Genomic DNA, 14,877 nt, shown 5'->3' with positions numbered 1-14,877 from the left:
AGACTGGGCCTGGAAAAGAGTCCCGGCCACCTGAGAAGAGTCCTGGTTATCCCACCTGCTGATGACTGACAGTCTTCTACCTAGTTTTCTCCCTTTCTCTCTAGGAGAGAACTGATAACCATCAGCAGATGGGCGGCAGAGCAGGAGATTATGTATAACCAGGACTCTTCTCAGGTAGATCTGACTCTTTTCAAGGCCTGGGCTGCAATGATTATGATGCTGGTTCTCAGCAACCACCTACTTGTAGCTCATAGGTGACACACCGCTGAGATCAGCATTTCTGTCCCTATTTTACGGTGCCCTCAGTGAGGTCAGCATAAAGTTGATGACTGGTTCCCTTTAAGTTACACCTCTGCATAAAGTACAATACCACAATAAATGTATGATTTTTATTACTGCAACTGATGAACTAAATGCAACCGTCCTGTCAACAGTCATACCTTACGTGATTCAGTGCCTTCCTCTAGGCCTGTTCAGAAGTTACTTTCTAGCCCTGACCTTGGGGTTCTTGTTGGATATACTTCCATAGTAATAGCGCTAGAAGTCAAGGTGGACCTGTAATAACTTCTGATGGATTTTGGGGCACAGCATGTAATGGGACTGTCACATATTCTTATTATAATTCCCTGTATTGCTCGTCAGTGGCTGACATTACTAATGACACCATCTTTTTATGTGCAGCAACTCATCCTCTTGCTTATCTGTCCTCTACTCACTGCAGGAAATAGCCAAGTACATTCAGCAGCAGGAGCTGAGAGCTCAGAGGAGATCTGAAGAGCTGGACCTGCCCGGAGACAGCGATGATGATGGAAGTGTTTGTAGCTTTACTGACAGGAGGAGCATAGGGATAAAGGCAAGTACACCAGACTTAAAGGGGAATTATACCTAAAATACATTGTATACAGTGGTATACAAAAGTTGGGGCACCCCTGGACAAAATTACAGTTACTGCGAACAGTTAAGCAAGTTGAGATGAAATGATCTCCAAAAGGCATAAAGTTAAAGATGACACATTCCTTTATATTTTAAGCAAAAACTTTTTCTTTATTTTTTCATCTGTTACATTTTCAAAATAACCAAAAGGGCCCAAAACAAACATTTGGACACCATGCATGGTTATTACCTAGTAGCACCCCCTTTGGCAAGTATCACAGCTTGTAAACGCTTTTTGTAGCCAGCCAAGAATCTTTCAATTCTTGTTTGAAGGATTTGCATCCATTCTTCTTTGCAAAGGTATTTCAGTTCTGTGAAATTCTTGGACCGTCTTGCATGCACTGCTCTTTTGAGGTCTGTACACAGAGGGCATGGTCAAAACGTCAGCTTTCACCTTTTGTGGTAGTCTGTGGTGGATTTTGAGGTGTGTTTACGATCATTATCCATTTGTAGAAGCTATCCTCTTTTCAACTTTAACTTTTTTACAGTTGGTGTTATGTTTGCTGGAATTTCATTGAATCCATTCTTTCCCCTGTTAATGGAATGTTCCTTGTGCCACTGGCGACAACACAACCCCAAAGCATGATTGATCCGCTCCCACGCTTAATGGTTGGAGAGGTGTTCTTTTCATGAAATTTTGTGCCAGTTTTTCTCCATACATTCTTCTGCTCATTGTGACCAAAGGGTCAGTTCACACAGAGTTTTTTGGCGCTGATTTTGGAGTGTTTCGTCTCAAAACAGCCTACCATTCATTTCAATGGAAAGCAGCACTTGCTTTTTTTTCACACATGTAAAAAAAAGAAGCAGCATGTCCTATTTTGGGGGCAGAATTTGCACTGATTTTCCCATTCAAATTAATGGGAAGTAGAAAAAAATGCGCCATTTGAGATGTGCACATATGCGTGTTTCTTTCGGGTGTAAACGCGCCCAAGGAACCCACCAGAGAATGCTTGTGGGAAAAGTACTATAGAATTTAATAAAGTAAATAATCTGCCTAAAAAAATTTGAGGCGGAAAAATCTGCTTGGATTCAACGCTGATTATTTACACTTGCATTTTAAAAATCAGTAGATGCCCCCAATAATGTGCCCGTAAGAAGTGTCCCAATAGTGCCACCCAATAATGTTCCAGTAAGAAGTGTCCCCATAGTGCCACCCAATAATGTTCCAGTAAAAAGTGCCACCAATAATGTGCCAGTAAGATGTGCCCCCATAGATGCCCTCCAATAATGTGCCAGTAAGATGTGCCCCATAGATGCCCTCCAAAATTGTGCTAGTAGCAAGTGCCCCCATAGATGCCTCCCAATCATGTGCCAGTAACAAGTGCCCCCATAGATGCCCTCCAATCATGTGCCAGTAACAAGTGCCCCCATAGATGCCCCCCAATCAAGTGCCCCCATAGATGCCCCCAATCATGTGCCAGTAACAAGTGCCCCCATAGATGCCCCCCAATCATGTGCCAGTAACAAGTGCCCCCATAGATGCCCCTCAATCATGTGCCAGTAACAAGTGCCCCATAGATTCCCCCAATCATGTGTCAGCAACAAATGCCCCCCAATCATGTGGCAGTAGTAGTACCATATAAAAAAAAGAAACACTTATACTTACCTCCAGGCTGGCAGCAATGCGATGCAGGCCTCTTCTGGCCTGTGTCCCGCGCTGTACGGCTCAGAAGGCGCGATGACGTCATCGCGCCGCCTGCACCGGTGTCACGGCGGGGAGTGGGTGTCAAAGGGTAAAGGGGATCAGCCTGGCCAAAAGGAGTAATAAGGGAGCAGGTCACCTCCTACCGCGTCCCTAATTTTCTCCCTGACTCCTACCGTATGAGCGGACCCCGATGGTAGGACGACTCATACTCAGGATTCCTAGAAACCCTAAGTCTCCCTGGTAATCCCTCACTTAGGAGCAGGGGAGAGACAACCTGTTCATCCCAGTCATGGAGGAACAGGAGTCTCTATCTGAGGCCAGGCTGCAAGGAGAGGGGAACACATACAGCTATAGAGATGGCAGGTAAGCGAAACACATAACACACTTACCTGCCACAGACACACTGACTGGAACCCGTGCACAAGTGCTGCTGTCCACACCAACATTAAAGGACACAGCACACACCACAAACCACACAGGAACCCAGGACATCCATAGCTGCAATAAACGTGAGACACCATAAGGACATCAATGACCACAAGGGTGGCCCTCACTGGACAGATGGAATATGAAGACCAGGAGGATAGCTCCAGCATACACCATGGCTGGAGTACCCCTCAGCTTTAGGCATCCAGCAGAGGCTAAAAAGCCCAAGCAGCCACACCCACACACACATAAACCCAGTGTTAGGCCTCATGCACACGACCGTATTTTGTTTCTGTGTCCGTTCCGTTTGTTTTGTGGATAGGATGCGGACCCATTCATTTCAATGGGTCCGCAAAAAACGCGGACAGCACACCGTGTGCTGTCCGCATCAGTATGTCCGTTCCGTTGCTCCGCAAAAAAAATAGTGCATGTCCTATTTTTTTCTAGTTTGCGGAAGAGGATAGGCATTATTACAATGGATCCGCAAAAAAACGGATCCGCAAAAAAAACAAATGCCATACGGAACGTCATCCGTTTTTTTTGCTGACCGCAAAACACATACGGTCGTGTGCATGTAGCCTTAACAAAACACAAGGAAGGGAGTTAACCCTTCCAACACCAGACAAGGGAAAGAAGCCACTTAAAGGGGAAGTGCACACACAAGCATAGAAATCTACACGTTGCCGCAGGCAACAACATGCATGGCAACCATGTCACGGCAATCACCCAGAAGGCCGAGACACTGCCACCGCATGCACACACAGCAACACGTTGCCGCGGGCAACCGCAAGTGTAGCAACAGTGTCACAGCGCACACCATAGGCCGTGACAACCGGCCTCTGATAGGCTGCAAGACTAGGGCCTGCAGCCTATCTGAGGAACGGGGAAGGGACACACCTCTCCCTCCCCTGCCCCACAGCACAGCCATCTGTATCGCTGTCCTGAGGACGGCGATACAGATGACTATGGAGATGAGCGCTTCCACAATGGAAGCACTCATCTCCCTGTGCCCTGCTGCCGCCCCCGACGTCACCAGTGGCCAGCAGGGCTCAAGAGGCAGCTGCTTTGGGCCCCCCAGGAGCAACTGGGCCCGGAGCAGCTGTCCTTTTTGCGTTCAAGACGGCCCTGAGGGGCACACCCTATTGACAAGGGTAACTCTCAGTTATACATTTATTTATATATTTCCAGGAAGAACAACAACTTAACGGGGTATTCTCATCTTAGACATTGGTGACATATCCAAGCTCAGGGCAGGTCCCACCTCTCAGACCTGTACCTATCTCCAGAATGGGACCCCCAAAGGGAGTGGAAAGAGGTCACGCATTCATTTCTGTGGGACTGTAGAAAATAGCCAAGTGCTGGTTTATCTCCGGCAGTCCTGTAGAAGCAAATGAAGCGGTGGCTGCGCTTAGTTCATGAACCATACCAAATTCTTTATGTACTTGCACATAGTTCAGACCTGTAGCTGTAATTGCCCGCCTCTTGGCAGCATTGGTAGTCACTGTGTCACATGATCTTACTGGTATTCGCATCCCATGTGAATGTTGCGTGATAAGTCACTTGTGCGGAAGGGTGGCAAGTTGGTGAGCTGGATGATATATTTGTAGAGAACCCACCCTTAGTTTGCATTGACTCCAACTACAACATGTAACGATGTGCCCACAAAATGGTGCCAACAGCAAACATACCAATTCCATGTCTGCCTGTGAATCTGCTAGTGAATATATAATTAAGCAATATTTGTTTCCACTGTCTTAGAACGATGTGCCTTCTTCTAACCAAGGACCGCTGGACTCTGAGGGCCTGGCATCACCAACTGAGTGTCGCACACCTGAGAAAATTGAATTTTCAGCATTGGAAGGAACTCTTGACCAGACTAAGTACATGATCAGTTGTACCATACTCTGTAGTTCTAGTTGACGGTGACATTTACTCCAGGGTGTGCAGGAGACTTCTGCCCTTATTTCAGGAGACCACTAGATAATCCGATAGAGAAGGACAAATAGTGCTTATGGGTTCTGTTAAAATATAGCCTCTGCTCCTGAAGACTTGCCCAAAAATGTTGAGTCACTTGGTAAATACTTTTCATTACTTGTCCTCAGTTAGATTGTTGTATTATGCTCCAGAGCTGCATTTACAGTTCTGCATGCTTTAGAGCTGAACCTATTCCAGCATTCAGTATTGGATAAGATAAGTCCTAAATGTCAGAATCTCGGACACACCCTTTTAAGTGCCTGGATCCATTAGGCATGATGAAGATTGATTTTCCAACTCTGGATTTAAATTAATGTAAATAAATAGTGCTTCAATTCATTGACAGAAAGCTGGGATCTTGGTGACAAGTTGATACACAATTGGGCAGCTTTACTATTGCAAGCGCAGGCTGTGCTGCATTTATTGTGTGTCTTAGACATAGTTTTTATTTTCTTTGCTTCACCCAAGGAACGGGCATAGCTTTATGGCAGAGGGTGTTGCTAAAGATTGTGCCAAGATTGTGCCATGATATTGCGCAACATTCTTAAACTAGACTAGACTAGAGCAGGGATCAGCAACTAGCACTCCAGCTGCTGTGAAACTACAACTCCATGCATGCAAACATGCTTGGCTGTTCTTCTTACTTCCATAGAAGTGAATGAAGCATTCTGGGAGTTGTAGTGTCTGAACACCTGGAGTGCCGGAGCTTGCTGATCCCTGGACTAGAGAGTCAAAGTGCCAGATTTATCATCCAGCATCAGCCATTGTGATGAATCTGGAACATTTTGAGATTGACGTCAGTTTGTCTAAATCTTACACAGTGCAGTAGTCAATGTAAACTTGTGTAATGACTGTAGTTTTTTTGTGATTGGATCACGTTGGGTGTAGTGGTCGTATTTCAGTGCTGACCCTGTTTCCTGTTTTCCCCATCTCTGACGTCTGTTATCTCCTCTCATCATCTTAGATCTGCTGCTGCTTCTTCTTTTTCCATTGGTGACTGATTTGCTTTAGTATCTTCTGTACCACGCAGCATTGCATACACTGTCTTTTCATCAAGTTCTAAAAATAACGGTGATGTAGACCCACATGTTGTAGGCTGTGGTAGTCATCAAAGACGTGACACACTTAAGATTTCTGCCCAGATTTTTCATAAATTGTACATCTGCATGGACTGAAACTGAAAATACCAATCATTATGCTTGTGGTCAGGGTCGGACTGGCCCACAGGGGTACAGGGGAATCCCCCGGTGGGCCCCTGAGCAAGGTGGGCCCCTAGTATCTCACCCCCTGCACAAGTGGTACTGGAAAAGCTAGGTGACTGCCTCGAAGTGATCTGTACTGCATGTTGCTTGTCTCCAAGCTTTCCCAGTAAAATATTCAGATAGAAAAAGTTAACTAAGGGTGGTCTCTCTCTTTCCAGGCCCTCATCTGTTAGCTGGAGTAAGAGTAAGATTCTTTCTCTCTCGGCTGGACCCAGCACAACCCTGCATTTCACAGACAGCAGATTGATTTCAATGAAAACTTTGTAATGCTTTGTGTCACCTGTGGCGGCGCTGCAGGGGAATCAAACACTTGTCAGGTTCCCACCTAGATTTCAGTTGGCTTCTGGTGTTCTCACTTTTTGCCGTTGGTCTCCTCTAACAAAAAGGGATTATACAAAGCAGTGACCCCTTTCATTATTATTAATAATTCCACAGATTAGTTTTCTTACCACTATTTAGACTAGACGAGTGAATTGCAGATTCGTTGTATGCAGTACATAATAATTTTTATTTTAAATGTCATTTTTTTTATTTATTTTTTATTTATGTCGCCTTAACTTTGAGATGATTTTTGTTTTGTAGACTTTGTTCACCCAGGAACATTGCCGAAGAACTTGATCCCACATTTAAGAAGGAGTCCCAGTCTGAAGTGTTTGCTGTTTGCCCACAAGGTACCACCTGCCTTATGCTTCCCACTCTGCAATTTCACATAGGAGCAACCAAAGCTCATAGTATTAGGCAAAAGTGATTGAAATACTTCCATCTGTCCATTAGTTTTTGCTCACCCACCTGACACAAATATGTTAATAACAAGTACTGGACAGACAGAACATAGTATGACTGTGGAGTAAATGAAAAGATTGAGCAGCTCTCACCTGCTGCACCTGTGGTGAGCGCGGTACCAGCCTGGACACGGCCGTAGCAGCAAATCAACAAAAAGCAAAAATCCGGCTCTTTAACAACAGGAGACACTTTATTAAGCGGTGAAACTTCCAATCCTCATAGGCAAGGGTATAGTCAACGCGTTTCGGACCTTCGTGTATCAGTCCTTAATCATGATTAAGGACTGATACACGAAGGTCCGAAACGCGTTGACTATACCCTTGCCTATGAGGATTGGAAGTTTTACCACTAAATAAAGTGTCTCCTGTTGTTCAAGAGCCGGATTTTCGCTTTTTGTTGATAGTATGACTGTGGGATCAGACAACACAGGGCATGTTTGTAGTCTGTTACCATGGAGGGCTTGATTGCAGTCTGTTACCATGGAGGGCTTGATTGCAGTCTGTTACCATGGAGGGCTTGATTGCAGTCTGTTACCATGGAGGGCTTGATTGCAGTCTGTTACCATGGAGGGCTTGATTGCAGTCTGTTACCATGGAGGGCTTGATTGCAGTCTGTTACCATGGAGGGCTTGATTGCAGTCTGTTACCATGGAGGGCTTTAAAATATTAAAAAATATCTCCTATGCGATGAACGCCGTAAAATAAAAACTGCGCAAATCGCCATTTTTTTTAGTCACCTTGTCCCCCCCAAAAATAGGATAGGACTGTTCGATTATGGGCCGGACGTTCCATAAAATGTGGAATGCACGTGGCTTTTTATTTTTTTTGCGTGGTATCGAGTATCGCAATACTTTTTTATGGTATCGAAACCGAATCAAAATTTTGGTATCGAAACAATCCTAGTTTGTAGTCTGTTACCATGGAGGGCTGGTTTGTAGTCTATTACCACGCAGGGCTGGTTTGTAGTTTGTTACCTTGGTGGAATATAGGCCAGCATGGAGCTGGGGACACAAAACGATAGCCAAATTGAAGAGCTGTTGCAATGTGTAGCTGTCACTTTGGAAAATATGGCAGGGACATCCGAATAAAGGCCTCATGCTCACTGCTATTTTACATATTAATGTTACATATTTTATGTATCCATATATTATGGGATGACTGTAGCCTGCTATGGGCCCATACTGGGAGAGACAGAGAGCACTGAAGAGCTAGGGCAGTGGTGGCGAACCTATGGAACGAGAGCCAGAGGTGGCATTCGGAGCACTCTCTGTGGGCACTCGCACCCTGTAAAAAGTCTATGGTGTACCAATAAGCCTTAGACTTTACCGGCCATTCATCAGCGCAGGGCGCACTATGAACAGCAGCACAGGCAGCGCTCTGAATGTAGGCAGATTTGTTATAGCTAAATGATAAAGTGCATGGAAGATGTACTATATTGGACTGTAGTATTCAGGGTAACTTGCCATGTTGGCACTTGGAGATAAATAAGTGGGTTTTGGGTTACAGTTTGGACATTCGGTCTATACAAGGTTCACCATCACTGGGCTAGGGCTTTCCCTTATTGCTCCAAATACCTCTTTAGCATATATGAACAAATTGCATTTTCTACCGAATGTAGCAATGGATTAAAATAAGAAAAGTACTGTTCTAATAAACTATTCAAGCCTATTTTGTTATGCCAAAACCTGCTGATACTCCCTTTACAAATAAAAAAAGAAACTTTATTTGAACAATAGGTCATCTCCTGATGACATAGTAACATAGTTTATGAGGCCAAAATAAGACATCTGTCCATCCAGTTCGGCCTGTTATCCTGCAAGTTCCAGAGGAAGGCAAAAAAAAAAACAGTGAGGTAGAAGCCAATTTTCCACCACTTAAGGGAAAAGAAAATTCCTTCCCGACTCCAATCAGGCAATCGGAATAACTCCCTGGATCAACAGCCCATCTCTAGTAGCTATAGCCTGTAATATTATTACGCTCCAGAAATACATCCAGGCCCCTCTTGAATTCCTTTATTGTACTCACCATCACCACCTCCTCAGGCAGAGAGTTCCATAGTCTCACTGCTCTTACTGTAAAGAATCCTCTTCTATGTTTGTGTACAAACCTTCTTTCCTCCAGACGCAGAGGATGTCCCCTCGACACAGTCCTGGGGATAAATAGATGATGGGATAGATCTCTGTACTGACCCCTGATGTACAGTACAGACCAAAAGTTTGGACACACCTTCTCATTCAAAGAGTTTTCTGTATTTTCATGACTATGAAAATTGTAGATTCACACTGAAGGCATCAAAACTATGAATTAACACATGTGGAATTATATACATAACAAACAAGTGTGAAACAACTGAAAATATGTCATATTCTAGGTTCCTCAAAGTAGCCACCTTTTGCTTTGATTACTGCTTTGCACACTCTTGGCATTCTCTTGATGAGCTTCAAAAGGTAATCCCAAATTTACCCAAAAATTTGAAAAATTCGCAATTTTCTAAATTTCAATTTCTCTGCTTTTAAAACAGAAAGTGATACCTCATAAAATATTTATTACTTAACATTCCCCATATGTCTACTTTATGTTGGCATCATTTTGGAAATGTCATTTTATTTTTTTAGGACGTTAGAAGGCTTAGAAGTTTAGGAGCAATTGCCAAAACCCACTTTTTAAGGACCAGTTCAGGTCTGAAGTCACTTTGTGGGGCCTACATAGTGGATACCCCCATAAATGACCCCATTGTAGAAACTACACCCCTCAAGGTATTCAAAACCGATTTTACAAACTTTGTTAACCCTTTAGGCGTTCCACAAGAATTAAAGGAAAATGGGGATCAAATTTTAAAATTTCACTTTTTTGGCAGATTTTCCATTTTAATCCAATTTTTTCTTTAACACATCGATGGTTAACAGCCAAACAAAACTCAATATTTATTACCCAGATTCTGCGGTTTACAGAAACACCCCACATGTGGTCATAAACTGCTGTATGGGCACACGGCAAGGCGCAGAAGAAAAGGAACTCCACATGGTTTTTAGATGCCATGTCCCATTTGAAGCCCCCTGATGCACCCTTACAGTAGAAACTCCCAAGAAGTGACCCCATTTTGGAAACTAGGGGATAAGGTGCCAGTTTTATTAGTGCTATTTTTGGGTACATATGATTTTTTGATCATTCATTATAACACTTTATGGGGCAAGGTGACCAAAAAATTGGTTGTTTTAGCACAGTTTCTACAGCGTTCACCTGAGGGGTTCAGTCAAGTGACATTTTTATAGAGCAGATTGTTACGGACGTCGCGATACCTAATATGTATACTTTTTCTCATTTATTAAAGTTTAACACAATAATAGCATTTTTGAAACCAAAAAATTATGTTTTAATGTGTCCATGTTCTGAGAGCTATAGTTTTTTATTTTTTGAGAGATTTTCTTATGTAGGGGCTCATTTTTTGCGGGATGAGGTGACTGTTTTATTGGTACCATTTTGTGGGACATACGCGTTTTTGATCACTTGGTGTTGCACCTTTTGTGATGTAAGGTGACAAAAATTGCTTGTTTTGACACTTTTCTTTTTTTTTTTTTTTTTTTTACGGTGTTCACCCGAGGGGTTAGGTCATGTGATATTTTTATAGAGCTGGTTTTTACGGACGCGGCAATACCAAATATGTCTATTTTATTTTATTTTTTCTATTTTTTTAAAAAAAAAAATTTATTCCTTACTTGGGGACTTTTTTTTTTTTTTTACATGTGAAACTTTTTTTTATTTTATTTTTTCAACCCTTTATTTATTTATTTTTTTTTTTTTACACTTTTCGTCCCCCATAAGGTCATACAAGACCTCTGGGGGACATTTGCTTCACTTTTTCATTTTTTTTTTCACTGTTGATTTCTCCTGTAACTGGGGCTGACATAGTAGCCCCAGTTACAGAAGAAATGCACCCCCCCAGAGAGGCTGTACAGCCTCCGAGTAGGGCTGATCGAGGTCTGTGAAAGACCTCACACAGCCCCTGCACTCTCCGGTCACCGCGGTCACATGACCGCCGGGCCGGAACAGGAAGCGCATAGCGCTTCCTGCTCTGCATACACAGCGCTCGGTGAGCGCTGTGTATGCAGCTATCCAGAAGGCAGGGACACCTGGGAACTGTCCCTGCCTTCTCTCTGGGTTGCCCTGCTGTCACTGACAGCGGGCAACCCGATCAGCAGCTGCACGATTAGCGTGCAGCTGCAGTTTCTGAACGGACGTTTTAAAACGTGCGCTCAGAAATAGAGATCCACCCATAGGACGTTTATATCCTATGGGCGGACGGGAGGTGGTTAAACTTACCGGCCTATAGTTTCTGGGCTCTGTTTTTCGACCCTTTTTGAATATTGGCACCATATTTGCTATGCGCCAATCCTGTGGAAAACTCCATCAGTATAGAGTCCTTAAATATCAGAAATAAGGGTCTGGCTATGACATTACTTAATTCTCTTAGGATAAGGGGTGTATGCCATCTTTTTAAGATGCCGCTGTACTTCTTCCTGGGTCAGACCGGGCACTTTTAATAGGGAATTTACTTTTACATTCTGCATTTTATCTGACAGTATTTTTTCCTCAGAGAATACAGTGGAGAAAAAAATATTTAATAGCTTTGCTTTCTCCTCATCACTCTCTGCAACTCCCCCCTCATTACTCTGTAGAGGGCCGACACCTTCAGATTTATACTTTTTACCATTTATATAATTGAAGAACATTTTAGGGTTAGTTTTGCTGTCTTTAGCAATTAATCTCTTGGTCTCTAGTTTGGCTGCTTTTATTAGTTTTTTACATATTCCATTTTTTTCCTTATAGTTTTTAGTGCTTCCTCGCTACCCTCCTGTTTTAGTGATTTAAATGCTTTCTTTTTGTCATTTACTGCTTTCTTTACAGTTCTGTTTATCCACATTGTTTTTTTTCTTGTTTCTTGACCTTTTATTCCCATAAGGTATGTACCTCTCACAATTAGATTTTAGGATGCTTTTAAAAATATCCCATTTTGTGGCCTCTCTTAGTTAGCTAAATTTAGCTTTTTTGAAGTTTGGTATTTTTGTTCCTCCCTGAAGAAACACTCTTTTGATTGACAATTGGAAGGTTATTACTTTATGGTCACTATTTCCCAGGTGTCCCCCAACATGCACATCTGTTGTTCTGTCAGGTCTATTGGTTAATATTAAGCCCAGTATGGCCGTCCCTCGGGTCCTGAACCAGTTGGGAAAGGTAATTGTCTTTGGTTATTGCCAAGAACCTGTTTCCTTTATGAGATATACAGGTTTTAGTTTCCCAGTCTATATCCGGGTAGTTGAAGTCCCCCATAATAACGACCTCATTATGATCTGCTGCCTCGTCTATCTCGTTTAGTAGAAGATTTTCTGTGGACTCTGGTATATTAGGTGGTTTATAATAAACTCCTATTAATATTTTATTATTGTTTTTGCCTCCTCTGTATTTCTACCCACAGTGACTCCACATGTTCATGTCCCTTACTTATATCTTCTGGGACCCTGTACATTAACTGCCCAGTCATAGCTATTATCCAGCCATTTCTCAGTTATTGCCACTTTATCATAGTCCTCCTCACACATCACTAATTCTAGTTCACCAGTTTTATTAGTCAGGCTTCTGGCATTAGTATACATACAATTAAGAGGTTTATGTATATTTTGTACCCTACACCTTTCCTTCTGAACTGTTCTAGTCCCTCCTTCCATTCCTCCCCCAGTCCCACTACCTTGCCCCCGGTCTCTATCTGCAATATCTTCCCATCCTATAATGTAATTACCCTCCCCCCCCCCAGTCCCTAGTTTAAACACTCCTCCAACCTTCTAGCCATCTTCTCCCCCAACACAGCTGCCCCTTCCCCATTGAGGTGCAGCCCATCCCTTTAATAGAGCCTGTAGCTGACATAGAAGTCGGCCCAGTTCTCCAGGAACCCAAACCCCTCCTTTCTACACCAGTTCTTGAGTCACTTGTTAACCTCCCGCTGCCTTTCTTGTGTGGCTCTTGGTACAGGTAGTATTTCGGAAAACACTACTTTTTGAGGTCCTTGCCCTAAGCTTGTGACCTAAATACCTAAAATCATTTTTAAGGATGCTCCAACTACCTCTAACTTTCTCATTGGTTCCGATATGGACATGTTCTCTTTAAAAAGTGTCATTTTAGTCTAGTCACTACACTGCTTCTTATAATTCCAGAATTTCCAGTATCAACTCTCTCAACTCAGACCCAGCCTGTCCCTGTCGACGGATTCTATGACTTCATGGATGATGGCACTGAACCAATATTTATACCACCAACTAAGCGGCAGCCGGAGAAATTGGGACGCAGTAAACCCAAAGACAAGAAGGAGGGATGCAAGCAGCAGTGACCCGTGCTCACCAGTCGTATTATAATTTGTAGCAGTCATCTTCTTGCCAAACGTTTTGTGTTCAGTGTCAACTCATCATTGTGGACGATCTTCAACGTGCGTCAACACAAGTGGTATTAACTCATTCAGGGATGAAGACGATAATCTGATTTTCTCGCATTCAGGTGCCTTAGGCATTTTTTTGACTCTAGAGAATGGCTGTTTTAATAATATAGAGCTGAACGTCCCGGTTCGGCAATGGAAAAGCACATTTTAGTAACCTATTGTCCAGTCTATTAGAACAATATTAGCTGTGTGCTGTTGAATCTGCGTATGACAAGCATCGTGGCTTATTCATCTAACTCATTGACTACGTGGATTTTTTTTTTTTTATTATTATTATTCTTTTTGCCCGTTGAACTGAAATGAAAATAATATAAATTCTGAAATTGTATTAATCTACAGAGGTGACTTTCAACTCCTTACAACTACTAATCTACGGTAATTAATTATTATTTGCAGTTATTCCCATATCGATATCACTAGTTTGCTTGTTTTATTAATTTTTACTTTTTTTTTTTTTAAATCTTTTTCTTTAGTTTTACTTACTGTACACACGTTAAGTGTTTATCAAACTTTGTATTGTGGCAAAATGCAGTGTTTGATAGAAGTCAAATATTTTTTTAAAGATTTTTGCACTGATGATTTTTTTTGTTCTTTTTAATTTCAATAATAATTTCTGGTGCTTTTTGTGTATAGATCCCAAATGCCTTTAGAATTTTACTTTAAAGGATTTTTTTTATATATAAATATATATGAAATACAAGAAGTATTATTTGCATTTTCAGTTGGTCTGATTCATTTTACAAAACAGGAAGCACTATTGGAATTAAAGGGGAGCGTTGCCCAAAATCTGGCCTGTTTTGGTTAAGGTTCTAGCCTTTAGATAAGTAACTAGCTCACCTCCACATGTGGCTGCACGGACATGCAGGAAGCACAATGCAAGCAGATAAAGGGAGGAATCCAGCGTCCATTAAAACTTGGGAACTTTATTGAAAATAGCATCAAATCCATTACAGGAATTATAGTATCACTGACGCATTTCAACCTATAAAAAAGTCTTAGTCATAGCATAAAAATACATTAAAATAATCAGGGATTAAAATACATGGAAAAAAAATGTTTCCTGAAGATGTGATATTACGTCATACTGTGATTAGGAAACCAATATATACACCTGATCACAATTGGCTTCAAGAGATGCAAACATTATAGCAAAGATTACAACAAATTAAATCTGAAGAATAAAGAAAGGAACAAATGATTTTAATAGTGCAAAATGAAATCTGATTTACGATATAAACCCATAGGAGCACATGTTTTCAGGATGGACATCCAAAAGGTTTCTGGAGTAAACTATTAAATAGTTTTTGTTGGTAATCACCTCTTTTGATGGGGCACAAAACTTTCTCAATAACCTGATGAACTCCTATCATG

At 42.1% G+C, this 14,877-nt stretch overlaps 1 protein-coding gene across 1 annotated transcript in view; it reads left to right on the top strand.

The window, feature by feature from the left end:
• LOC120998544 (coiled-coil domain-containing protein 50-like) overlaps positions 1-14,170 on the top strand; it is a 104,223-nt gene extending 90,053 nt beyond the window's left edge. Inside the window, exons 10-13 of the mRNA XM_040429237.1 lie at positions 722-853; positions 4,763-4,884; positions 6,823-6,911; positions 13,229-14,170. Of these exons, the coding sequence (XP_040285171.1) occupies positions 722-853; positions 4,763-4,884; positions 6,823-6,911; positions 13,229-13,401 (516 nt within the window). The 3' untranslated portion in view covers positions 13,402-14,170. The remainder of the gene's footprint in view (positions 1-721; positions 854-4,762; positions 4,885-6,822; positions 6,912-13,228) is intronic.
• Positions 14,171-14,877: the final 707 nt, after the last annotated feature.

This window comes from Bufo bufo, chromosome 1, assembly GCF_905171765.1.
Source record: "Bufo bufo chromosome 1, aBufBuf1.1, whole genome shotgun sequence".
NCBI lineage: Eukaryota > Metazoa > Chordata > Amphibia > Anura > Bufonidae > Bufo > Bufo bufo.
The sequence above is the reverse complement of the archived record's forward strand: the minus strand, read 5'-3'. Positions and strand labels throughout refer to the sequence as shown.